At 45.8% G+C, this 24,887-nt stretch overlaps 1 protein-coding gene across 3 annotated transcripts in view; it reads left to right on the forward strand.

Moving 5' to 3' along the window:
- The first annotated feature begins 1,399 nt into the window (after positions 1-1,399).
- The window catches only part of LOC147615154 (choline/ethanolaminephosphotransferase 1-like), a 79,349-nt gene continuing 55,861 nt past the window's right edge, over positions 1,400-24,887 (forward strand). For 2 of the 3 annotated variants that reach the window (XM_086779161.1, XM_086779162.1), the window contains exons 1-4: positions 1,400-1,550; positions 19,909-20,075; positions 20,325-20,334; positions 20,480-20,530. In XM_086779161.1, the coding sequence (XP_086635287.1) occupies positions 19,939-20,075; positions 20,325-20,334; positions 20,480-20,530 (198 nt within the window). In that variant the 5' untranslated portion in view covers positions 1,400-1,550; positions 19,909-19,938. Of the gene's footprint in view, positions 1,551-19,908; positions 20,335-20,479; positions 20,531-24,887 lie in introns of those variants that run through there. The other variant, XM_086779160.1, reaches the window with a different exon arrangement.

Here is a 24,887-nt window from a genome sequence, read left to right on the forward strand (position 1 = left end):
TAGTATTAACATATAAAAAAATAAGATTTTTGCACCATTTATTTTTTAATACAAAAAAGGAAATTTTTTTGCATGTTTGTTGTGCATTGTGTCTTATACCCTGATGTGTATGCCATGCATGCGGGCACACACACACATGTATTGAATGGTGAGGGTTTACATTGTATTTGTTTCCTGGTAGTGAATAGTGAGGGCTTCCATTGTCTTTGTCTCCTCCAGGACATGCATACATAAACATCACAAAAGAGCTGTGACATTGAAAATGGCTATGCGAGGTCCAAGAAACAAAGGAAGTTACTTTAGAACATGTGGGCATGCATAGCACATGAGAGATGTGAGGTTAAAATGAATGTGAGAAGGATGAGCGAGAGAGGTGTGTGTGCGTTGGGGTCTCTCTCTCTCTCTCCTCTCTCTCTCTCTCTCTCTCTCTCTCTCTCTCTCATGAGCATAGCCAGAGTATGTTGGGGGCAAGAGAGATGAGCAGGGAGGTAGTTCGCACACTGAAGATAGCACTTAGCTTGTTAGGGCACCTGAAGGCAAAGGAGGGTCATACAAGGCAAGAGAGGGTGCAAATTGAAAGGGGAGGGGGAGTAAGGTGCATAAGGCCCAATTCACAAATAGCCATAACCAAAATGCACTCTTTTCCAACTCGACTCTTATTCCTAGTGGGTTTGTCTATTGGCCTCTTCACAAACATTTGGGTGATCAAGTTATGATTTTGTTTTTATATGAGTGGAACAACAAAGAATTTGATTGAACCCACAAAAATCAAAATTTTGCAATGTGCTCGCGCATTAGGTGGCTTGAACATACCGAACAAGGAATCACACTTGTGGATGCCAAGCGATGGGCCTTTTATGCATTTGTTACTAAGTTATATAAAACACTTTCTATGTGAACACATGGTTTTCCCCCGATGTCATGCTGCCACATAAATGGAAGGCGTTTTCATATGGATGTTTGTGAAACTAGCCTAAGGTCATGCGTGGCTTTGTAGGTGAGTTGGTAAAGTAGTTGAATTCTTGAGCATGGGTCTCGAGTTTGATTCCCCACTCTCTTAGCCGATGGATGTGTTGGATCTAGTGGCTCCTAGTGGGTTGAAGCTTGACAAGAGCAAGTGTGGTTGACTTACAACAAGATCTCTACTCGAAAAAATGGGTCTAAGGTACCTTAGGAATTTATTAATGCCTACAATAGTAGGCATTAGTTAATGCACATAGCACATGCATGAGCACATAGCACTTATTTAATATGACACATGACACCATGTTGATAATAGTGATAACGTTGGCACTTGTTCAATATAAGTTAAAGGACTTATTTAATATGACATAGTGGTGAGAATAATATACAGTTGTTAAATGTAAGTTAGGCTAACATACACAAGGTGGGGCCGTGTAGTGCTGCTTCCTTTAGCGGTGGGATCGACGAAGACAGTGGAGTGGGATTTGGGAGTCGCCATCGCGCCATCGCCATCGCGCCATCGCCATCGCCATCGCCATCGCCATCGCCATCGCCATCGCGTTCGTTCGGGGATAAAGCTCTACCAGGTAATATTTTCCTCTTCCCCCCCAAATTTTATTCAAACTTGTCGCGGGCCAGGATTGTATGATTGTACGTCCTTCTGCTCATAATGCTATAGTGCAACCATTTTCTCAGACTAGAAATGGCTGCTTTCTCTCATCTTTAGAGATGGAGAGTAATGCCAGATTGTGTCCACCAGTGCTCATAAGGTGAGTCTGAGATGCAGCTGAGCATAGCTTATCGGAATCTGAGGTGTGCAATGGCAGCTAGTGATGTGTCAGGAAGGTGTAGTGGCAGGCTAACATTTTTGCCCATGTGTCAGAGAGGAATCTCGGATGCACTGGCAGGCTACATCTGTTGGTTTGTCAGTGGGAAATCTTGGGTATAGTGGCACCGACCGATGTGTCAGTGATGCATCCTGTGTGTAGTGGCAGCCTGCCGATGTGTTAATAAGGAAATCAGGTGTAGTGGCTGGCTACCACGCTCCACCAATCTGTCATGTCACCGAGGCTATCAGGATTGGGGGATCAAGCTGTGATATAGAGGCACCAAGTGCCAGTTTGTGTACCAAGAGTTGGTGTCGCCCATCTTCAGTTGTCATGTGAGAGACTCCTTTGAGGTTTCAAACAAAGCAAAATATGCACTTTTGCTCCACTTCTAATCTGGTCCATCTGTAGGTTTTGCTCCAAATTTACGGTTGTGTCATGGGAATTGTTGCACCACTCATAGTCTCATCATCCTCCATAGAGCACTCGGAGAGACTTAATGTCTTGAAGCTCAGTTGGTCATTGGGCTCCTGCTGCGACAACTTCATCTCGAAAACTGGTTTGGACTTGGGCAATTGTGTCTCGGGCAAATGCTGTTTTTTAGAGATTGATTCTTGTGTTGACTCTAACTCTAGAGCCACCAGCATCACCACTTCATTTTTGAGATTCTTACTTATCTACGCTCCATACTTTGGGGAAACGGTCTCCTTTGCCACTATTTGTCCTTGAAGCTCTCAAGCATCCATGGAAACTTCCTTTTTCTAAGCTTCAACCTTGGGCGAATTCTATACTTCCTTGTCTTTGTCTATGGTCTTTGCAGTTGTCATTGATGCACCTTGTTCTTGGATCTTTCTCCATCAATATACCAAAACCTAACTGAATATGAGCTTCATGTTGTTGATAAACTTTTTTCTTGATTTGGGCTTTGCATTCCTCCTCTTGTTTGGTAAGGGCTTCACATTCTTCTTGTTCCCATTTGTAGTAGTTTACAAACTCTTCTTTGTGTTGACGGTACCGCTCTCGCAACTCCTCGAGCTTCGCCCGACACCTCTCATCATGCTCTCCTACGATGTATAGTTTGTGTCAGGAAAGGGAAGCTTGTCTATCCAAAAGTTAACTACATGCAGACTTTACTACGTGTCAATCCTAACACTAGACTCATTTGACCTACTGTTGGGTTTGTGCTGTCTTGGCCAACTATGCAAGACTTGGTTATAGCAAGCCCAAACGCATAGTTGAAACCTGATGCACATACACAAAACTTGTTGTAGACGGAAAAACTCAAATCCTGATTTGTTGCATGCACTTCTTGCAAAACACATCTTTGGATGATCTAACGCATATGGCAGCTAGGCTAACTTGATGCTTTGATACCAATGTAACATGGATGTGGAAGCTAATTGTGATTAATGTGCTGTCTATTGCTCCACTAGGCACTTGGCATAGTCTATAATCATTTCAAGGCTTGGTAGTTTGTTTTCACAATAAATTCCCTTCCATAAAGAAAAGATTTCCACTGTTTCAAGGCTGTGATAACCCCTAGCAACTCTGTCATAGATAGAATAATTTTTTTATGCATCATTCAACTTCTTGCTATAATATGCCCCGGCTCTCCCTTCTTGTTGCAATATTGCTCCAATGGCGAGATTACTAGTATTGGTAATCACCTCGAAGGGATCATCCCATGATGCGAGTTTGAGGTGCCGCCGTTTGCAGAGCAAAGAATGCCTCTAAAGCCTTTCCTGTGAGACTGAAACTTTTTGTCTTCTAGTCTTCACTCCCTTGAGAAAATTTGTTACTGGTGCTGCAAGGTTAGAAACCGATCCATATGTGAGCTATATGCTTGGCAAAGGCACATGAAGGATCGTATCTCTTGGGGTGTCGTCAGAACATCCCACTTCAGGATTGTCTTTATCTTCTCAAGGTCAAGGCGAATTCCGTCGGAACTGATCACGTAGCCCAGGTACTGGACTTCTTGAACTCCAAATATGCTCTTCTTCGCATTGATGTAGAGTTCATTATCTTGCAAAATCTGCAAGACTTGTTGCACATCCTTCTCGTGTTGTTGTGTAGTGGCAGAAAAACTAAGAATGTCATCCAAAAAATAGACATTTACCGATGAGTATGGCGAAGACTCGAGACATCATCTTGTTGAAGGTCGCCGGTGCATTGGTCAAACCAAAAGGCATGACCACGAACTCGTAATGATCTCGTTCTGCTTGAAAGGCCGTCTTCGAGATATTGGCTTTAAAGATTCTGATTTGATGATAGCCACTTTTCAAGTCGATCTTGGTGAAGTACTTAGCACCGTTGAGTCTTTCAAGGATGTACTCTATCCTTGGCATGGGGAACTTGTTCTTGATTGTCAACTTGTTTAAGGCTCGGTAATCCACAGAGACGTGCGGTCTATCTTTCTTTTGCACAAAAAGAATCGGTGCAACAAATAGAGAGGATGAGGGCTTGATGAAACTGGACCTAAGCAATTGCGCTAGTTGCGTCTCCAACTCAACTTCCAACGCCTTGGAAAGATGATACGGAGACTTACTAGGTGGCTCAGCTCCAGGTACCAAATTGATACGATCGTCTCCTGGACGAGAAGGGGGGGGGGGTTCTGGGTGGGAGGTCATCCCGTAACATGATATCTTGAAACTATTGGAGGAGTCTTGTCATCTATGGCCCTAATGGAGTTGTGCTGGATGTCGATATATGTTGTGGGCGGACATAGATCATTCCACACTCAACTCCCTTTCTGATAGCTCTACTAGCTTGGAGGTGGGAAATCAGTGGAATACCTGAATGCTCCGATCCCCGCAGATGTTAGTAGGCTCAGGCAAACCTTTGACGATTGTGAAGGTGTTTTGTCTCCAATCAGGAATTGGCACATATTGGCAGAACCATTGAATCCCTAGGGTCATGTTGCACCCGAGGGCAATGAAATCCCTCTAAAACTAGGCCTTCTGGATTGTGAAGGCAAACTATGGAGCTTTCTGGGTGATATGCGTATGCAGGCTAGGAGTGAATCCGTCCACGTCCAAATGATAAGGCACTAGCGCACATCTCATCTTGGTTGCCAACTACGGAGAGATCGCATCTTTTGAATTGCCTATGTCGAAGAGAACAACAAATTGTTGCCCCTTCGTTGTGCCATAAGCTCTGATAAGACCTTTCGGAAGCTCCTCAACTCTGCCCTCGTGCTTATCATCAAATACCACTACGGGTACTGCATTCAAAGTGGGCAAGAGCTGAACAACATTGGTGGTTGAGGGTAGGGGTGGAGGGGGTGGTATGTTAGTAGTCATCTCCTCTCTCTGCATTACACACCAGGGCCATTGTTGTGGGTGTGCCCACCCATTTAGGTGTTTCTCCATTTTTCCCTGTTTTTCCATGTATTTTCCCCATTTTTCTGGGTCGTGGGGGCTTGTCATGTGCTGGCTGACTCTATCTGCCTGCTGCTGGCCAACTGGATGTATTGCTACACGACTTCATTTAGTGCTGGCCGACTTTGTTTTATTTGGCCGACTGCTGCTGATTTTCCTGGTCGTGAGCAGTTAGGGCTGTTGGCGTGTTTTGGGCTGGCCGACCAGCAGCCCAGGGCCATATATATAGAGGGCCTAGCCCCCACACCTTTTGTTTCTTGTGTATAGAGCAGAGTTTATACAGCTTCCCTCTCTCTCTCTCTCTCTCTCTCTCCGCAGGAGACAGAGGACACCTGGCTTTCGGACACCACGCTTATACCAGAGAGAGATGACAGAGATCAGAGCTCAGTTTCAGAGAGAGGGTGCGGAGCGACTGGCTCGCTTCAGAGCAGACCCAGGCATGTTCTTCAGGGAGTTGTGGACAGCCCCTTCATTGATGTATACCATTTTATACCCCCAGTATGGTACATGATGGAGCTAGCTAGGTTGCATATCATGATTGTATACTCCATGCATATAGCTTTGCATTCTCCTAGAAGTAGAGCTCCATCCCCTCCCCCACTCATCTATTCTGCGTTTTGCTCTCTACAGCAGTCGTCTTTCATTTCCGCTATGCATTCTGACATGGTGTCAAAGCCCTAGGTGGCTTGAAGCTTGGAGACAGTGGGACCTTGAGGGTTTGTTGATTTGTGGTGCTGATTGGAAATTGCTTGGGCCGTTCGGGACTTGGAGATCGGGTAGAAGGTGACCATCACCGTCGGACAACCACCTTGCATACTATTTGCAGCCTCTTCATTTTTTTTCCCACCCACCTCCCTTCACAAGACCTTATGAACCCTTGAGATAGGAGACTTGCCTAAGATGGTTGAGAAGCACGTGAAGATCCCTACTCTCCCCACATTCCTGGTGGATCGATAGTTGGACGGGAACAACTATGGCATATGGAAGGTAATGACAGAGTCTGTCTTGGAGTCTTATGACTTGGTTGATTTCATTGTGGTTGGTGTTTCACGGCCGGAGTTGGAGGACGGGGAGCTTTTACCCTCTACTAGGAAGGAACAAGAGGCTTGGGCACAGTTGTGGGATCGTGTCAATGCCTGTTGCGTTCCTTCATCTTCCTTAATTGCACACACAGGTGATTAATCATATAAAACATATGACGCTAGCCAGAGGGATTTGGCAGCACTTGGCTTCTCTATATAACAGGGTATCACCCATGAAGCGGATCTCCTTGGAAGTGCATATGCGGGTGATGAATCCTGCAAAGTCTTCGAGACGATGCGGGAGCACATCAATAAGGTGCAGGCTCTTCAGCAGGAGGTTCTTCAGGCTGGGAAGGAGATATCTTTAGAGGACATGGCCATCACTTTGTTGTCTCATTTTCCCTCTCAGTACTCAGCATTTTACTCCTCTTTGATCACCTGTGGCAGACTCAGCACCATCACATGGGAGGAGCTTGTGCCTATGGTCTTGGACCAAGAAGAGCATTTTACGAATCCTCCAGAGGGTGGAGGTTCTGAGGCCTTGACTGACCAGCGGTCGAAAGGCCGTAACAACAACAACAATAAGGGCAAAGGGAAGTCTTTATCGGAGAAGTCTTCTGAGAAGAAGCCCGACTCAGACCATGATAAATTGACGACCGAGCGGACTTGTAACGATTGTGGCGAGAAAGGCCACTATTGGCGAAGCGAAGTACCGCAAAGAGTGTTGATTCTTCAGTTTCACTTGCAAAGACTCCATCCTTTGTACACTTGGAGATTTTGGACACAGATGCTTCATCTTCTTGGAGCGAGGAGGCAGTTGGTTTCACTGCTAGGGATACTCGGGAGTGGATTCTTGATAGTGGTGCTTCCAGGCACATGACTCCTTGAGAGTTTTTACAAGATCTTAAACGGCAGTTAGGTCGCATTTTCATTGGCGACAATTCCACTATACCGATTCAGAGTGAGGTCAAGAGGGAGATCATTCCCGATAGCAAAGGGGGGAAGCATTCCTCTTGTGTTCTTTACGTCTCCGCAAATGGTTTTCATCTATTGTCAGTGCATGAGGTTTGCAAGATTGGCTTCCAGGTGGAATTTGAGGAGCATTTTGTTGCTCTACGGAACAAAGAAACAGGCCAGGTTGTATGGGAAGGTGGAGTGGAGAACGGTATCTACAAACTCTCAGTACTCTCTTCTCTGACAGGCACTCAGATGGGTGACTCGTGGCACTTCTGTTTTGGCCACTTGAATGTGGATGTGTTGCGGCGGCCTTTCCGGGACCAGTTGGTGGATGGCTTGCCAGGCAGGGATGTTGTAGTTCTTGCATTCGTGGGTAAGCAGCACAGGGAATCTTTTTCGAAGCAGGCTTCTAGGCGGGCTTCGAAACCTTTGGAGTTGGTACACACTGATTTGTGTGGACCTATGCAGACCCCATCCTTGGGAGGTTCTTTGTACTTTATGCTGTTGCTTGATGATTGTAGCAGATTCACATGGGTTTATTTCCTTTCCCAGAAGGACCAAGCTTTTTCTCGGTTCAAGGAGTGGCATGTTATGGCGCAGAAGGAGTCTGGATTGCAGATAAAGACTCTTCGGGTAGACAAAGGAGGAGAGTTCTCTTCTAATGCGTTTGTGCGGTTTTGTGCGGAACATGGCATCAAGCGGGAGTTGGCCAATACAGGTTCGCCTTTAGAGAATAGAGTGGTTGCGTGAAAGAATCGGACTGTGGTGGAGATGGTGAGGAGATGCTTGAGCATCGTGATCTTCCTTCTCCACTTTGGGGAGAGGCTGTGGTTACGGTTGTCCATATCCTTAACCAATCTCTGACGACTTCAATACGAAAGATGACTCCATTTGAGGCTTATTTTGGTAGGAAACCAGATGTCTCCCATTTCCGTGTGTTTGGGAGTGATGCCTATGTTCACATTCCTTCGTGAGTCAGGTGTCACGGAGCTTCCCTCTGAGTGGACCATAGAGAACGGACCTTGAAGATCAGAGTTCATGACAAAAGCCATTCAGTGGAGCTCTTACAGGTAAACTATGCTTTGGTGTCGCGTATCATGCGGGACAAAGAGCCCACTTCCGTGAAGGAAGCTCTTTCTCAGGATACTTGGAGGAAAGCCATGCAAGTGGAACTGGATGCCATAGAGAAGAATAAAACTTGGGAGTTGGTTTCGAGGCCGTCAAAACGGTTAGTCATTGGTGTCAAGTGGGTCTTTAAGACCAAGTATACATCTAATGGGTTGGTGGACAAGCACAAATCTAGACTTGTGGCTAAGGGTTATGCTCAGTGGCCTGGCATCAACTATGGGGATACCTTTGTACCGACATGGAGGATGACCACGATTCGGACCGTTCTTGCCCTTGCCTCTTCTCAGCGGTGGCCCGTATATGAGATGGATGTAAAATCTGCGTTCCTTAATGGTGACTTGCAGGAGGAGGTGTATGTTGAGCAGCCTCCAGGCTTTGAGGTTCCAGGATCAAAGGGGATGGTTTACAGGTTGCGGAAGGCCTTGTATGGTCTTAAGCAGGCTCCTAGGGCTTGGAATTAGAAGATTGATTCCTTCTTTCTATGGACAGGATTTCAGAGATCAGTTGCAAATCCTAACTTGTATCTCTTTCAAGAACGCGGTTTGGTCACGTTTATTATCCTTTGTGTGGATGATCTCATTCTCACTGGCAGTCATATGGAGCACATAGCAGTGACGAAGGCTGCCTTGTCAAAGGAGTTTGAGATGACCGACTTAGGCTTACTCCACTTCTTCTTGTCAGAATACGTAGCGGAGATGATGACCAGATCTGGGAACACGAGCAAAACGCAGTGCAGAAAATCACAACACAAGAGAGAAATGAAATGAAATGAAATGTTATATTAACGTCTTCAAAAGGCCATAATGACCTATGAGACCAAAACGTTACATCATGGTGGATCTGATACACAATGTCTGGATAAAAACCCAGAAAAAGAAAAATAAAGATGATACTACTGGCACCTAGAAAATGAAACTGGAACTGGAAGGTACACAGAAACCCTTATAGGGTGTGAATATAGTGAGGGGGGGGGTACGCTATGGAGGTGAGTGGAGTACAGTGAGGGTATACAATATCATATGGGACGGGGGGGTACACTATAGAGGTGCCTCCATCTCATAATATGTGCCGCATCGGACGCTGGCGGATCTCCTCAATATCCTCTGTGGTCAGCACCCTGACTGGGTGTCCCGCATGTCTCGCAAGAATAATCCGAATCTGTTGTTGCAACCTCCGTCTATGCTGGGATGCCCTCCTCTGTAGTCGTGGGCGTCTGGACCACCAAGCTCAATCGCACGATCAATCAGTGTACCGCTGGTGTGGGCGGTATCCATGTCCTGCTGTTGCTGTGGTCCATCTGGCGCAGTGATGGTTGGACTAAAAAAGTCTGTACTGTGCCTTTGAGTCTGGCTCTCTGTGCGCCTAAGCAGGCTATCTCTATATCTCCGCAGCTCAAGCAAGAACAATCCCAAACACCTCTGGTCCTGGTACCCCATGACTCTGGAAAGTGGTCCAAAACCCTCTCTGAATAAACAGTGGAAACGACCACGTATCTCATAGTATGCAGTACAATGGCATATATAATGCACAGCTCTGTCTCTGGCTCCCCATGGCATACTCGGCATATCCTGGCCTCAGCTGGTATACCTCTATATCGGCCAATCTCAATCTCAAGCTGGTGTGAGGATGTGCGATAGAGAGAGAGGCATGTAACTCTGCTCTATATACACAAGAAGATCCCGCGAATGATACAAAAAATGACAAGGGGTTGGGGGCCTATTTAGCAGTCGGCCTGCTGTAGGGCAGCTGACTGGACACATGAAACCTCCACGACTGAAAAATCACAGTCGGCCAGCATCAGAGAAGTCCCACGACTCATGCAGTGCAGTCGGCCACTTCCAGAATCTCCACAAATGCAGTCGGCTAGGTTCAAGGTCCTCCTGCCACTACTAGACTGCCTCCCATGCCACAGAAAAATAGGGAAAAAATGGGAAAAAAATACGGAGAGTGGGGACAAATGAGAAAACACCTCATAAGGGCGGGCACACCCACAACAAAGGCCCTGGTGTATAAAAATAGACAGGAGATCACTTCTAACACCCCCTCTCAGCTCCTGGTTGTGAAACCAACCACAGGGAGCTTGGGTGCCGCCTGAGCAAATCTTGAGATAGCGACTTCGTGAAGAGGTCCACCGTACTGTCCTCCGTCGAACAGAACTCTAGCAAGATGTCATCAGCAACGATCTTTTCACGAACAAAGTGCCTCTGAATCACCATGGGTTCGTCCAGTGGAAGCCCAAACCTACAATGCAACCTCTGCATCCTCACCACCTCACAAGCAGCATCACAAGCAGCTTGGTACTCTGCCTCTGTCCTCGACAAGGCAAAAGATGACTGCCTCTTACTGCTCCGTAAAACTGCTTCTGGGCCTGAAGTAGATCTCCTCGTGTCTGGATCTCCTCCCCAAACTGAGTCACTCCAACCGTGGAGTCGGACTCCATCCAACAATCCTCCTCCTGTGTACAAGAGTCCATGATCCTTCGCATGCCGCAGAAACCACAGGAAACGCAATCCTGCCTCACAAAGAGTCATCTGCAACCATGAGCTCAACTGCCTCATCAGGAAGCTCCCGTCCAATCTGGTGTCCATCAACAAGATCAATGAACCATTCTGCTTCTGAGTCAAAGAGGCATCACACTGCTCACAAGGATCAACACCTGTTACGGTGTAAAACCAAGTCTTGGAAACTTGCTGAAGAGTCAAGACCACACAAGGCCTTCTGAAACCTGTCAACCACCCCCTCTGAATCCGGAACCACAAAGCCTGGAGAAACCACCTCCTTCTGCAAGTAATCAACTGCCACCTGCCTGGCTTTCAAAAAGGTCCCCGTGGAAAGAGCATCCTCATCTACAGGAGTTTCTTTGTCCCGAATACTACGAGACATCAGAGCATAAGTTACCTGTTCAGTTTCCTCTGACTGACGAACACAAGAACTACCAACATCAGTTCCTGCGAACTGCTGCCATCTACTGCCAAGCTATGCACCATCTGGTCCCGGAAAGCCTGCTCCTGTAGCGTATCCACACTTAAGTGGCCATTACCAGACTGCCAGTCATCACAAACTTGAGGACCTGGGAGAGAGAGTGCTGAAAGCCTGTAAACTCCATTCTCCACTCCGCCTTCCCAAACCACCTGGCCTGTTGCTTTGTCCCGGAGAGCAACAAAATGCTCATCAAACTCCACCCATACACCAGTCTTGCAAACCTGATGCACTGACAACAGATGAAAACCAAGTGACGGAACATACAACACCTGGGAGGAATGCTTCCCCCCTCTGCCATCGGGAACTATCTCCATCCTGCCCTCACTGTGAACTGGGATAGTGGATGTATCCCCAGTAAGTATGTGACCAGAAAGCCTGCAAATATCCTGTAAACCGGAACGGGAAGGAGTCATGTGCCTGGAAGCACCACTATCTAGAATCGACTCCCGAGTATCCGTTGCGGAGAGTCCTCCAATCTCCTCCCTGCCTGAAGAAAATGAAACATCGGTGTCCACCACCTCCAGGTGCACAAAAGCCGGAGTCTTCATGATTGCTGATGAGGAATCTTCACCCTTCTCGGTCTTCCGCTTGGGACACTACCTCCAATAGTGGCCTTTCTCGCCACAATCATTACAGGTCTTCTCTGCCTTTAGTTTCTCGCGGTCAGTAACGGACTTCTTCTCAGAAGACTTCTCTGACGAAGCCTTCCCTTTGCCCGTGTGACGGCCTTTCGACCGTTGGCCAGTTAAGGCCTCCGAACCTCTACCCTGAGGAGGGTTCGTGAATCGTTCCTCCTGGTCCAAGACCATGGGCACAAGCTCCTCCCACGTGATGGTGCTGAGCCTGCCACTGGTAATCAAAGACGAGTAAAATGCTGAGTACTGAGAGGGCAAGTGCGACAGCAACGTTATGGCCATGTCCTCTGACAATATCTCCTTCCCAGCCTGAAGAACTTCTTGCTGAAGAGCCTGCAGCTTGTTAATATGCTCCCGCATTGTCGACGACTTTGTAGGGCTCATAACCCGCATCTGTACTTCCAAGGAAATCCTCTTCATGGGCGATACCCTGTTGTAAAGAGAGGCCAAATGCTGCCATATACCTCTGGCCAGCGTCATATGCTTTACATGATTGATTACCTGCGGTGTGCAATTGAGAAAGATAAACGAACGGACCCTGGCGTTGACACGATCCCACATCTCTGTGTGAGCCTCCCGGTACTATCGGATCGACCGTAACTCCCCTTCCTCTACTTCCGGCCGTGGAACCCCAACAACGACGAAATCAGCGAGGTCGTAAGACTCCAAAAACAGATTCCATCATAACCTTCCATATGCCGTAGTTGCTCCCGTCCAATTGACGGTCCACCGGGAATGTGGGGAGTGTCGGGATCTTCACATGCCTCTCGGCCATCTCAAACAGATCTGCCATTGCGGGGATGTACTTTGAAAAGGGTGGGTGGGTGGGAACAAAGAAGAACTAACACTTGCAAGTGGCTGTCCAGCAAATCAGCCCGCCGTCCTCTTGCTTCTCCTCCTCCCGAACAATCCACCAATCAGCAACACAACAGTCCCCCTCTTGCTCACACAAATCCCAAGAACTATCTAGAGCCTAGGCTCTGATACCATGTCAGAATATGCAGCGGAGATGATGACTAGATTTGGGAACACGAGCAAAACGCAGTGCAGAAAATCACAGCACAAGAGAGAGAGAGATAGAGGCGTGTAACTCTGCTCTATATACACAAGAAGATCTCGGGAATGATACAAAAAATGACAAGGGGCTGGGGGCCTATTTATATGGCCCCCCCATCAGCAGTCGCCCTGGGGGCCTATTTATATGGCCCCCCCATCAGCCTATTTATATGGCCCCCCCATCAAAAAATGACAAGGGGCTGGGGGCCTATTTATATGGCCCCCCCATCAGCAGTCGGCGTGCTGTAGGGCAGCCGCCTGGACACAAGAAACCTCCACGACTGAAAAATCACTATCGGCCAGCACAGCAGAGTGGGTCAGCCAGCATCAGAGAAGTCCCACGACTCATGCAGTGCAGTCGGCCACTTCCAGAATCTCCACAAATGCAGTCGGCCAGGTTCAATGCCACAACTAGACTGCCTCCCATGCCACAGAAAAATAGGGAAAAAATGGGAAAAAAATACGAGAGTGGGGAAAAATGAAAAAACACCTCATAAGGGCGGGCACACCCACAACAAAGGCTGTGGTGTATAAAAATAGACAGGAGATGACTTCTAACACTTCTTGGGATTGGAGATTTGGCAGACCCAAAGGGGGTTCTTTGTCTCTGAGCAGTGGTATGTTCATGAGTTGCTTGAGACCTTTGGGATGGAGATCTGCAAGCCTATTACTTCACCGATGGACCCGAACACGAAGCTTATCGTGAATGATCCTTTTGAGAAGGTTAATCCCTCTCTCTATCGGAAGCTCGTTGGTTCATTGATTTGGTTGCTGAACACCAGATTGGACTTGAGTTTCCTGTGGGGCTGTTGAGCTTATTCATGCAGACGCCTTTGAAGACTCATTGGGACGCAGGATTGTGGATCTTGCGGTATTTGCAGGGCATGAAGGATCTTGGACTCTTCTATGACACTAGAGGGGGAACGACGGATGGAGTCCGACTCCAAGGCTGGAGTGACTCAGATTGGGGAGGAGATCTAGACACGAGGAGATCTACATCAGGCTATGGTTTTACCCTCGGCTCAGGAGCTATTTCATGAAGCAGCAAGAGGCAGCCAACTATTGCATTGTCGTCTACAAAGGTAGAGTACCGGGCTGCTTGTGGTATTGATTGCCAGGTTGTGTGGCTGCGGAGGTTGCTTGGCGAGATTGGGTTTCCACAGATGGAGCCCACTGTCATCTAGTGCGATCACCAGAGGTGTATCGCTATTGCTTGGAACCCGGTCTTCCATGCCCGGACCAAGCACATAGAGATACAATATCACTTTGTTCGTGAGAAGATTTTGGCTGGTGATATCTTGCTTGTTTATTGTTCGACGCAGGACAATGCGGCGGACATCTTCACGAAGTCTCTACCTCAGGCTATGCTCCGGCAGCACTAGCTCACTGGGGTTGATTCCACATCCAGGAGCTGAGAGGGGGTGTTAGCAGTCATCTCCTGTTTGTACATTACACACCAAGGCAAGTGTTGTGGGTGTGCCCGCCCATTTAGGTGTTTCTCCATTTTTCCATGTATTTTTCTGGGTTGTGGGGGATTGTCATGTGCTGGTTGACTCTATCTGCTGCTGCTGGTCGACTGGATGTGTTGCTACCCGACTTCATTTAGTGCTGGCCGACTATGTTTTATCTGGCTGACTGTTGATTTTCCTGGTCGTGAGTAGTTAGGGCCGCTGTCGGTCTGTTTTGGGCTGGCCGACCAGCAGCCCAGGGCCATATATATAGAGGGCCTAGCCCCCACACCTTTTGTATCTTGTGTATAGAGTAGAGTTTATACAGCTTCTCTCTCTCTCTCTCTCTATCTCTCTCTCTATCTATTCTTCGTTTTGCTCTCTACAGTAGTTGTCTTTCATTTCCGCTGTGCATTCTTACATGGTATAGCTGTGGTAGTAGCCACTGTAGAGCCTTGTTGCTTGCCTTTTTCCGCTTGTCATTTGGTACAATTCTTCTTTGCATGTCCTGTGTGGTGGCAGAAAAAACAACAGTTCTCTGTGAAGCACCGCTTCTTCTCATTCGACTGTAAGAATCCTCTGGTAAGGCCCTCCTTCATCTTTTCTTCAAGGATCTTCTTGGGTCCATCTTGTCGCTCCTTTCTAGTAGAAGAGCTATTTTGGCCCTTCTTCTTCTAGTCTTTGTTGTTGGATGCCCCCTTACTTGCCTATTGTTTAGATGCCTGGTTCTGTTGGGTTGTCTGTGTCTGCTATTGTGGGGGTGACTAGTGCGGTTTTGGGCTTGCCTCCATTGAGCATCATCTTGTGGTTCCGCATAAGAGTCAGCCCTATCATAACTCTGGGGTTCGAAGTTTTGAACGGGGAACTGAATGTTTGGATCCAATCCCCGAATGAACTGCTTCAGCTTCTCCTCCTTGGACTTCCCCAACTGTTGAGCTAATGTGATCACTTTGTTGGAGTAGGTAAGCATAGGCGAACTGTTCTGGGTGAGTTTGTAGAACTCGTCTTTGAGATTCGTCATGTACTGTGGAGGTAGAAACCTTGTCTTCGGATCGGACACGAAGGTGTCCCAATCATAGTCCGGTAAGCTAGTGTAAGAATCTGTGTGCAAACGGGACCAATGTTGCCACCAAGTGACTGCATCACCTGTGAGGTGTGAAGCCGCCAGATGGATTTCATCTTGGGGCTGCAAATCTGAGGCTGAGATATGGGCTGTTTGGGATTGTTTCTAGGCTATGTATGAATGTTGTAAATGAATGAATGCGTGCGTTTTACCTTCACCAGATGGCTGTAGCAAAACGATGAAGAGATGAATGCTGAAAACTGGTTGTATACAGAAAACACAAGGTTCCTTGAAGGCTGAATGCTATGTACTACTGCGTTTTACTGATGGAGGCTGAATGCTTGTGCGTTGATGCTCCTATGGCTGTATAATGAAACGCTTGCTCCAAAACACTGAAGACTGAAGTGATCTATGGCTGTAGACTGAAAACGCTGATGCGCCTCTTGTTGATGGCTGAGATAGATGAGCTATGAATGCAAGTGAAGTTTATATGAACAAGTGCTGGTTGGCTGGCAACTAATGCTGGCCGATTGTGGCATAAAGTGCTACACGACTTGCTATATGGAAAATAAAGTAATGATAGTATTAAATGCTAGAAAAATGCTAAATAAATACTATAAAATATGGAAAAATTACCAGATAATGTTTTGAGGCTTCTGCAATGGTCTAGATGGCCTAAATGCATATGGGATGAATGCTATGCAAAAATGCACACGTCCTGATGAATGTCCCACTATTGGGCGCTGATGACGTTAGTGGGGATGTCTTAGTATCTAGTCCATACTATGCATAATGGAGTTGATAGTTATATAGTCTTGTGGGTTGACTACCATGAGTATACCTAAAAGTTGAATTTGGGCATGTTCCTGGATTCATCTAGGTATATATATATATATATATATATATATATATATATATATATATCTAAGGCTTGTATGACATCTATATGCATGAATGATTCTCTCCAAGTGGGTTAAGGGACTTTAACTGATTAACTGACTCACTAAGGCTGAGGATTGATCTACGTAGCTTGTGTCTGACATATCCTGGACTGAGGATTACAATGGGGTCACGGCGTACGACAAATATCAAATCGTAAAGGGTTCTAATACTGTACAATGTTGCACTAACGATGAGCCATCTTGTCACCATGCACTATAGTTTAGAGTGCATGTGATAGGTTGCACTTGCCGTCGTACTTGGTGAAGTACGGTGAGGCACGAATGACAGTTGTCGAGGCAGTGACTGGGGTTGTGGAGGATTGAGAAGGGTGGAAAGAAGTTACTAGAGTCCGTAGTGTCTGTTGGAATTGGTCCCTCAAGTCTTCTCGAGCCTGTTGCTCGTGGTTCGCGTTCGCTTCGAGCTTTGCGCGCATTTAATGCTTGTAATACTCAAGTTGTGGGCATTATAGCAAGTCGACAACAGAGATCATTGACCAGGAGCATTGATACTATATAAGCATGAAGGCAAATGCACACTTATGGTAGAGCTACGTGTGAACATGACCTAACCAAGGGCACTTTTTCCCATGTGGTTTTTTCCCTTGGATATCCAGAGTGAAAGGACACTCTATCTATTACTTTGTACTGTCATATTATTAATTACCGATGGATATATGTGGATGGTTGACTCCATCACCTCCATCTATTCTCACTCTCCACCGTAGCCCATTTTTGCCAGTTGACCGGGCAGCACTAGTTGGGGAGAGCCACCGCCGCCCAGCCAATGGGCGGTGCTGCAACCACGGTGGGTGGTGCTCAGCCCACTTTGGGGCTTACATGGCAAAGGCCCTATTTGCTCAAAATTTTTAGTCCTCCATTCTGTTGCTGTCGTCGTCCATCTCACCGCCCTCGCTGGTCCACTTGCCGTTGCCTCGTTTCGTTGCTGTCGCCGATCGCGCTAGTCCGTCCCATGTCACCGTTGCCGTTGTCGTTGCCGTTGCCAGTACCTACCTGACTAGCTGCCGTTGCTTGCTGTACCTACTCGACTCAACTGCCTTCCGCTGCCTGTTGTACCTACCCAACCCAGCTGCCATCGTTGGAGTGCCTACCCGACCAAATCGTTGGCATCGCCTACTGTGCCTCCCTGACCTAGCTGTAGGTCGCCATCGCCAAGTAGCTCCTCCTAGTCGAAGGTCTATAGGTCTCCACATTTGAATCCAGTCATTTCATGAGGCTTTAAGCTTGTATGTACTATAGTACAGAGTTGCAACTTTTGGGGCTTTTCTAAAATTCATGTAATTCATTACAAATTGAAGCCAATATTGTGTGCAAAATTTAGGGCTTTTCTGCTTGGAGCATGTATTAGGGTTACAAGGCAGAGATTTGTCACATATGTATACACATTGAGTGTTTTTGGACACTATAGAGAATCTCAAGCAAGAATACTCTTGCTTGAGGTTGGTATTTTTGTAGGCATAAAGTTTGCATAGGAACATTGGGTTGCCTAGGAGTGCATGTAAGTGCTTTTTGATTTGCTTGCAGGTACTAAATTGTGGATTCTGACATCATGGCTCAAAATGCTATAGATGTATTTGGTGTGCTATCCCAAGAGGATAAGCTAGATGGATCAAACTACTCCCTATGGAGTTTCATGATTCGGAATCTGCTGGTAGCCAAAGGGCTTTGGGGGATTGTTTGTGGTGATGACACATGCCCACCTTCCTTGCAGCTAGCAACACCTCAGAGGGAAGCTTCTCAAAGAGCTCCAAGAGCTGAGGTAGAACATCTGGCTCCTACACAACAACAGAGAAGATGGGATTCCAGGGATGAACAGGCCATGTCTTTGATAGCCCTTTTTGTCAAGAGGTCTTTCATTCCGCACATTTGGTCCTGCAAAACAACAAAGCTTGCATGGGACACTTTGGAAGCAATGTACGAGGTGCGCAACGAGGCAAGGGTTGCCTACTTGAAGAGGTAATTTGATACTCTTTCTATGGATGAGGGTGACTCTATGACAAATCACCTCACCAAAGTGAAAGGTTTGCAGGAACATTTGTTGAACAATCTCCCTATGAGAGGAGGTGCTGAACCTGTTACTTTTGAAGAGTTGGTGGGTTTGCTCTTGCAGGAAGAACAAACAAGAGCAAACCTATCAAGCAACCGTGGTGGGTGACATGGCATTTTTAGCCAAGGACAAGGGGAAAGCAAAGAGCTTTAAGCATGGAGGACACCGGTCCAATAAGGCTGGTCATGGACAGCCCTCTAGCCCTCTTCTGGAGGTGATACGTCTGAAAAAGGGCATGCTAGCAAGCCCAAAAGGAGGGCAAATGTTGCTAGTGTCATAAGCTTGGCCACTACATAAATGAAAGTAGAAAGCGGATGGAAAAAGAGAAGAAGAAAGATAAAGGTAATGCAGTAGCTGACACTTCTAATGACAAAGCAGAGAAGCCTGCTAATGTAGTCCATGAGGAGTGGAAATTTTTGGTCACATGCAATAGTGACACCCAAGTGCTACAGAACAGGATATGTCTTTGTTGATTGCATCCCACAGTAAGGATGTAATTTGGTATTTTGATAGTGGTGCTTCGAGCCATATCACTTCTTGCAAAGGCCTACCGATGCCCAATCTCGGTGCCGTATGTCTCACTCATATTGTCTTTTGTCCCTCTGTAGATTAGGGTTCACATGGATTGATTCTTCTACTATACCCTAACCCTAACTAGTTAGTTGTAACCTAGCATGACATTCATCTAATGGTGGGGATCATGCATGTGACAATGAATTTGACTTCGTCCGGAAGGATGCAAATCTTCATAAACTTGTACTTTGCTAAATAAAGCCCCTTAATTCTTTTGTTTTTTGCTCGGAATTAAAGATTTTTGGTTTGTATTTGGTATTGGGTACTTTGCTCTGCATGTAAAAGGTATGTGACTAGTGATGCATCATCAATGCATTATTTTAATCAATCTACGTATATTTTTGAGTGGTCATCAAAGCTTGTGAGGAATTCATAATGGGATAGTTTAGAATTTTCAACAATATGTGGCTGTGGTTTAAGGGGTTTGAGGCCACTTAAGTTCACTTAGAAGCTTAATGTATATCTTTGGTTTATCCACGGAAATAAAATGAAGTTAGGAGATAGTTGGTTTGTTGAATGCGTTAGTTAGTCATTTTAATGAAAGAAATTGATTTAACCTTAGTATTGCAAAACTCGATTATGATCTTATATTGATGAATCCAGGCACGTGAGCCATATATTGTTCACATGATATGATCACAGTTTGCACTGTGTGTGATTATGATATTATATTGGTTAATCTAGGCACATGAGCCATATTGTTCACATGATATGATTGCAGTTTGCACTGCATGTTTTTTTTTGCGCATGGTTTCCATGCCTCACAATGGCCATTACTAGTCATAGCAGTACTTGTTTTTTTTTTGTTTTGCTTTTTATGATGTTTAATTTTAACTTATCACGGTTGTCATGTACATCTCTTTACACAAAGGTACTTCCCCAGAGGCACTGAGCATATAAGATGGGCTACATAGGCAAACATGGGGTGGATGCTTTACAAAGGTATAAGTATAGCGGGATGGATCGATCGATCATGGCCAAATATGTGTTTCAGCCATTCTGGAGTCGCTTTGTGCTGGTCTTTCCTCTTTGGATGCCGTAAGAACTTTACTCAAAGCCATCAAGATTGTGGTATTCCTAAACTACCAAAAGCTAGCTCTTCAAATGCTTAATAATCATGAAAACATTATTTCTAAGGTTATGTTTGAACATGCCAAATAAGTGCTTGCTTTTTCATATCATGTTAATACCATCTTTTTTTGAATTGTTTGTTGATACTTCTTATTTATTGGGATCTGCTCTATATCCTACTGATTTTTTTGGCGTTGGCTTTTATGGTACTTGTAGGCCAAACATGGTGAGAAATTCCCACCCTGCTCTTATTATTATTATTACTATTTTTGGTTCGTATTTACAAGCTTTAAATTTTTAGAAAGCTGCTTTAGACCACCTATATTGCATTCTCAACTTATAAGATTTTTGTTTTGTTTTGTTTTTGCTAGATTACCTTGGTGGGATTTTTATTTGTTTTGACATCGGCATTCTTGAGCTATGTAAGTGGTCATCTGCAAAATACTGTGGTGTATGACATGCATTTATAGGTAAACCTTTCTTAATGTTGATAAACCATCAAAGCTCTTTTATCTTTTAAAAAGTATTTATTCACTTCTGGTCATTAAGGGGGCAATTGAAGTTCTCAAAGAAAAAGAGTGGTGTTTATGATACTCAAGTGTGCCTAGACTTGTCAGAGAATCTTAAAGATGGGCAATGGAAGACAGGTTGGATGGGCAATAATGCCCATTCATCATTTTGCATCCTCATCACCCATCACGCTCCCTTCATGTTTTGTTAGAGAATCGAGGTGATCGATGGCAAGGCTTGGATGGGTCGTGATGGACGGTGTCTCTTGATATGGCATCTATGTAAGGCTCGGGATTTCTATCGAGCATCACATGGTGCTCCCGAGAGGTACCGTATTTCATGCATCTATATGGGAGTACAAAGATGATGTAAGAAGACTTGTGGGGGTTCGATGGCACGGGATCTCCTTGCCCACAAGCGAGCATGTATCAAAATGTAGGTAGGAGAGGTCAGGCAGGGAGGGTGAGGATGTGGTCAAGGGTAGAGTTGTTCCTCCAACAGCATGCTTGTCATGAGGCATTGCATCCTTGTCTCTCTGTGAATGAACTGAGCTCCGCCTCTAGTACCGATCCATAGAGTTTGGCGAATTATGACGGTCATGTAATTATTAGGATCAAGTGGATCTCCGGCTTTGAGGATGGGGTTGATGGTGTTAGCGGACTAAGAGGGTGGAAATCCTTCACAAAGGGCTCTATTGAACATGTAGGCTAGTAGGGGTGCCAGGTTATCATAGGCATGTGAGATGTACTCGGCAGTGAGTCCCTCGTGATCCTTAGCCTGCCCATTATGTAGCCTACGGATGGCCTTGAGGACCATGCCCTTTGTGAAAAAGGTGGAGGTGGTGGGGCGGGGATCTGGTGGTGGGGTTAGAGGAGGTGGTTGATGGGAGATATGATAGAGGGAGCGTGCATAGGAGTGCCATGTGTCTGGGCATATGATAGGTGTGGGGGGGTGATGTTCTTGGAGTTTCCTTGAAGCCTCTTTATAGTTCGGCCCTAAGAAGAGTAGGTATAACTCATCCTCTTCCAGAGCGTAGAACTCTCGTTCCTTGCATTGGGTGAGGCTTTGAGAAATCCGTTGCACTTGGCGCTTTGTGATTTCCCCAATTCGTACCTCATGCTTAAGATGGGAGCATGTGGGTCGACATTCATCATCATACCAATAGTTGTGGGTCATGGAACCGCAAGGTGGCCAAGACTGCCGCATGGAGATGAAAGAAGTGGTGACTGATGTGTGGAGAATGGTGGTGAGCTGTGATGTGAGGGTGGGTGGGGGGACAACAGGATCCACATCCTGAAGGTGGCAATAGATGTAGTTGGAGTAAACAGGCTCAAGATCAAAATGGACCTGGGTGTAATGTGAGATGGGGGGTGGTGGCGGGTTGGTGTGCAAGTAAGAGTGAAAGAGAGGTAGGCATGGTATGCTTCAAAGGGGGGTGGCGGGATGGAGAAGTCGGGGAGAAGGTGTGCCAAAGCTAGAGATTCCATCAAGTAGTCCATGGTGCTGGTACCTCCTAAGTAAGGAAAGGAGGTGGGGGCATCAGAGGAGGGCCATCGGGACATCCCATTATCGATAACAAGACCATGTGTAGCTCCCGCTCCCAGCTCTAGGAACTGTACATCGTGACCTCCTCATGGTCTTGTGATGATCTTTGTAACTTGGTGTCAGTGATGTCCAGCTCTCGTAGAGAGAGTACATCTTGTGTGTTGGAAAACGTGTAAGAGAGTTATCTATTAGAGTTTTCATCACATGTATCTACAAGATAAGTCATACGTTGACTTTTTGTGCCATGTCACTGTCTCCCATACACCATGACCACCTCACGGTTCTACGATGATCTCTATAACCCCGTGTTAGTGATGTCCAGCTCTTGTAGAGAGAGAAGTACAGCTTGTGTGTTGGAAAATGTGTAAGAGAGTTATCTATTAGAGTTTTCATCACACGTATATACAAGATAAATCATATGTTGACTTTTTGTGCCATTTCTATCTGGCCACATCATATTTATTTAATTACACACCATGTGCTAATACTAAGGTACAAAGAAGGGTGTGTTTCCATGCATTTATTTATCCTAACCCCCTAACCCATTTATCACTACCAAATGTGATTAAATTCTACATACCTATGATGCTTGTGAGATAAGGATTGAAGCCTTAAGATTCTTATGTACGTACATTTGGTGATTGCTCCAATCCGTGTTAGGTTTGTATTGACAAAACCATCTCATCCTAAAATCACGTCAATACGAGTCAAGGGTGTGACCATGAAATTACGTACAAAAGCTTCCTTCTGGATCACTAAACTACGTGTGAAAGAAACAACAAACATAGGTTGTAGGCCCAAAGCACAAACTGTAGAAGGTCGGGAACAGTTGATTATTGCTGAAAATGAGCACGAGGGAAGCCCATAGGTGCTTACAAGCATAAGAGTCTATTTCTATAGCCAATGACCTCCAGCAGATATGCAAGAATGAGATGAAAAATGAGGTGAAGGGTGTGATTTCTTATATACCTCCAATATGTGCCAGTTGGCTAGTTGGAGCAAGCCGACATCAGTCGTGAGCATAAGTATGCCATAAATAGCATAAAAAAGCTCATAAAATGCTCGAAAAAACCCTTAATAATATATGCTAAAATATGCTAATGCAGGGTCTCATAAAATGACCAGTACTAGCATGAAAAGGTACATGTAGACCCTCTAGATATGATATGTAATCCAACACCTCCTCTTCAACGCCAGAGGGGCGGTCCAATACTAGCATGCTGAAGTAACACCTCCAAAGTAGCTCTTGGAAGTTGTTTGGTGAAGAGATTAGCCACATTGTCCTTGGTAGAATAGTAGGCTAGCCGAAGAAGTCCCAACTCGATCCAGCCGCGTACAAAATGATAATGCCCCTCAATATGCTTGGATCGTCCCCATATCACATGATTTTGAGCTAGAGCAATAGCACTCTGAGAATCCGAGAAGATGGTAACCGGGGAAGTGTCGGCACATCACAAATGCTATAGAATCTGATGAATCCAAAGTGCCTTAGTAGAGGAGAGAAGGTAGGATTTGTACTCAGCCTCGGTGGAAGAAGCAGAAACAGTCCTCTGCTTCTGAGACTTCCAAGAAACCAATCCTGTACCAAGCATGAAGCAATATCTAGATGTAGACCTCTGAGTATCGATGCAGCTCGTCCAATCAGAATCTGTGAAACCAACCAAATTAGCACCACTGCAATAAATGATGCCATAATCTGAAGTACCTCGAAGATAACGAAGAACTCTCAAGGCTGCTTGCCAATGAGACCTTCGAGCGGTTGATGAGAACTGGCTGAGAACGAATCCACCAAGGGTGTATCATCATCCTTGGATAACTTGGCAATGTTGGCATTGGGATCCATGGAACAAGAGAGAGGTGTATAGTTTGACAATCCATAAAGTGAGAGCAGCTTCTTCACATACTTCTGCTGAGAAATGAAGATACAGTCATCTTTTTGTCAAACCTCCAGCCCAAGAAAATAATGAAGAAGGCCAAGATCAATCATCTCAAATGTCTCTGAAAGCTTGGACTGAACCAGTGTGACCAACTTAGTATCTGAGCCAGAAAGGATGAGGTCATCAACATACAAAACAATGACACAAATATCCCATCAGAAAGAGGCACATAGAGATTGCTGTTAGTATATGCCCTCCCAAAGCCAAGAGATAACAAGAAGGCATCAATCTTCTGATACCAGGCACGGGGTGCCTGTTTGAGACCATAAAGAGCTTTCTTCAGAAGATACACATGGGTTTCTTGTCCCTAAATCACAAAACTAGGAGGTTGCTCAACATAAACTTCCTCCTCTAAATCTCCATTCAAAAAAGCGGATTTGACATCCATCTAGAACACGGGCCATCTGAAGTGTGCAGCTAGAGCCAGAATAATCCTGATGGTGGTATACCTGGCTGTAGAAGCAAATGTCTTATCAAAGTCTTCACCTGCCTTCTGAGCATATCCTCGAGCAACAAGGCAGGCTTTGTACTTGTCCAAAGTACCATCTGCATGAAACTTGACTTTGAAAATCCATTTCACACCAATCACACGATGATGTAAAGGCCGTGGCACCAAAGACCAAGTGTGATTCCTCTCAATAGAGGACATCTCTGCTTCCATGGCTTGCCGCCACTGCGGCTATGAAAGAGCCTCCTCTGGACTCTCAGGCTCATTGATCTCCATGAGAGAACTCATGAGAGCATAATTCACTATATGATGAGATGTGGAAGCCCGAGATGAATGGCG

The sequence above is a fragment of the Cibotium barometz genome, chromosome 40, assembly GCF_041138505.1.
Source record: "Cibotium barometz isolate CiBa-2024 chromosome 40, ASM4113850v1, whole genome shotgun sequence".
Lineage (NCBI taxonomy): Eukaryota > Viridiplantae > Streptophyta > Polypodiopsida > Cyatheales > Cibotiaceae > Cibotium > Cibotium barometz.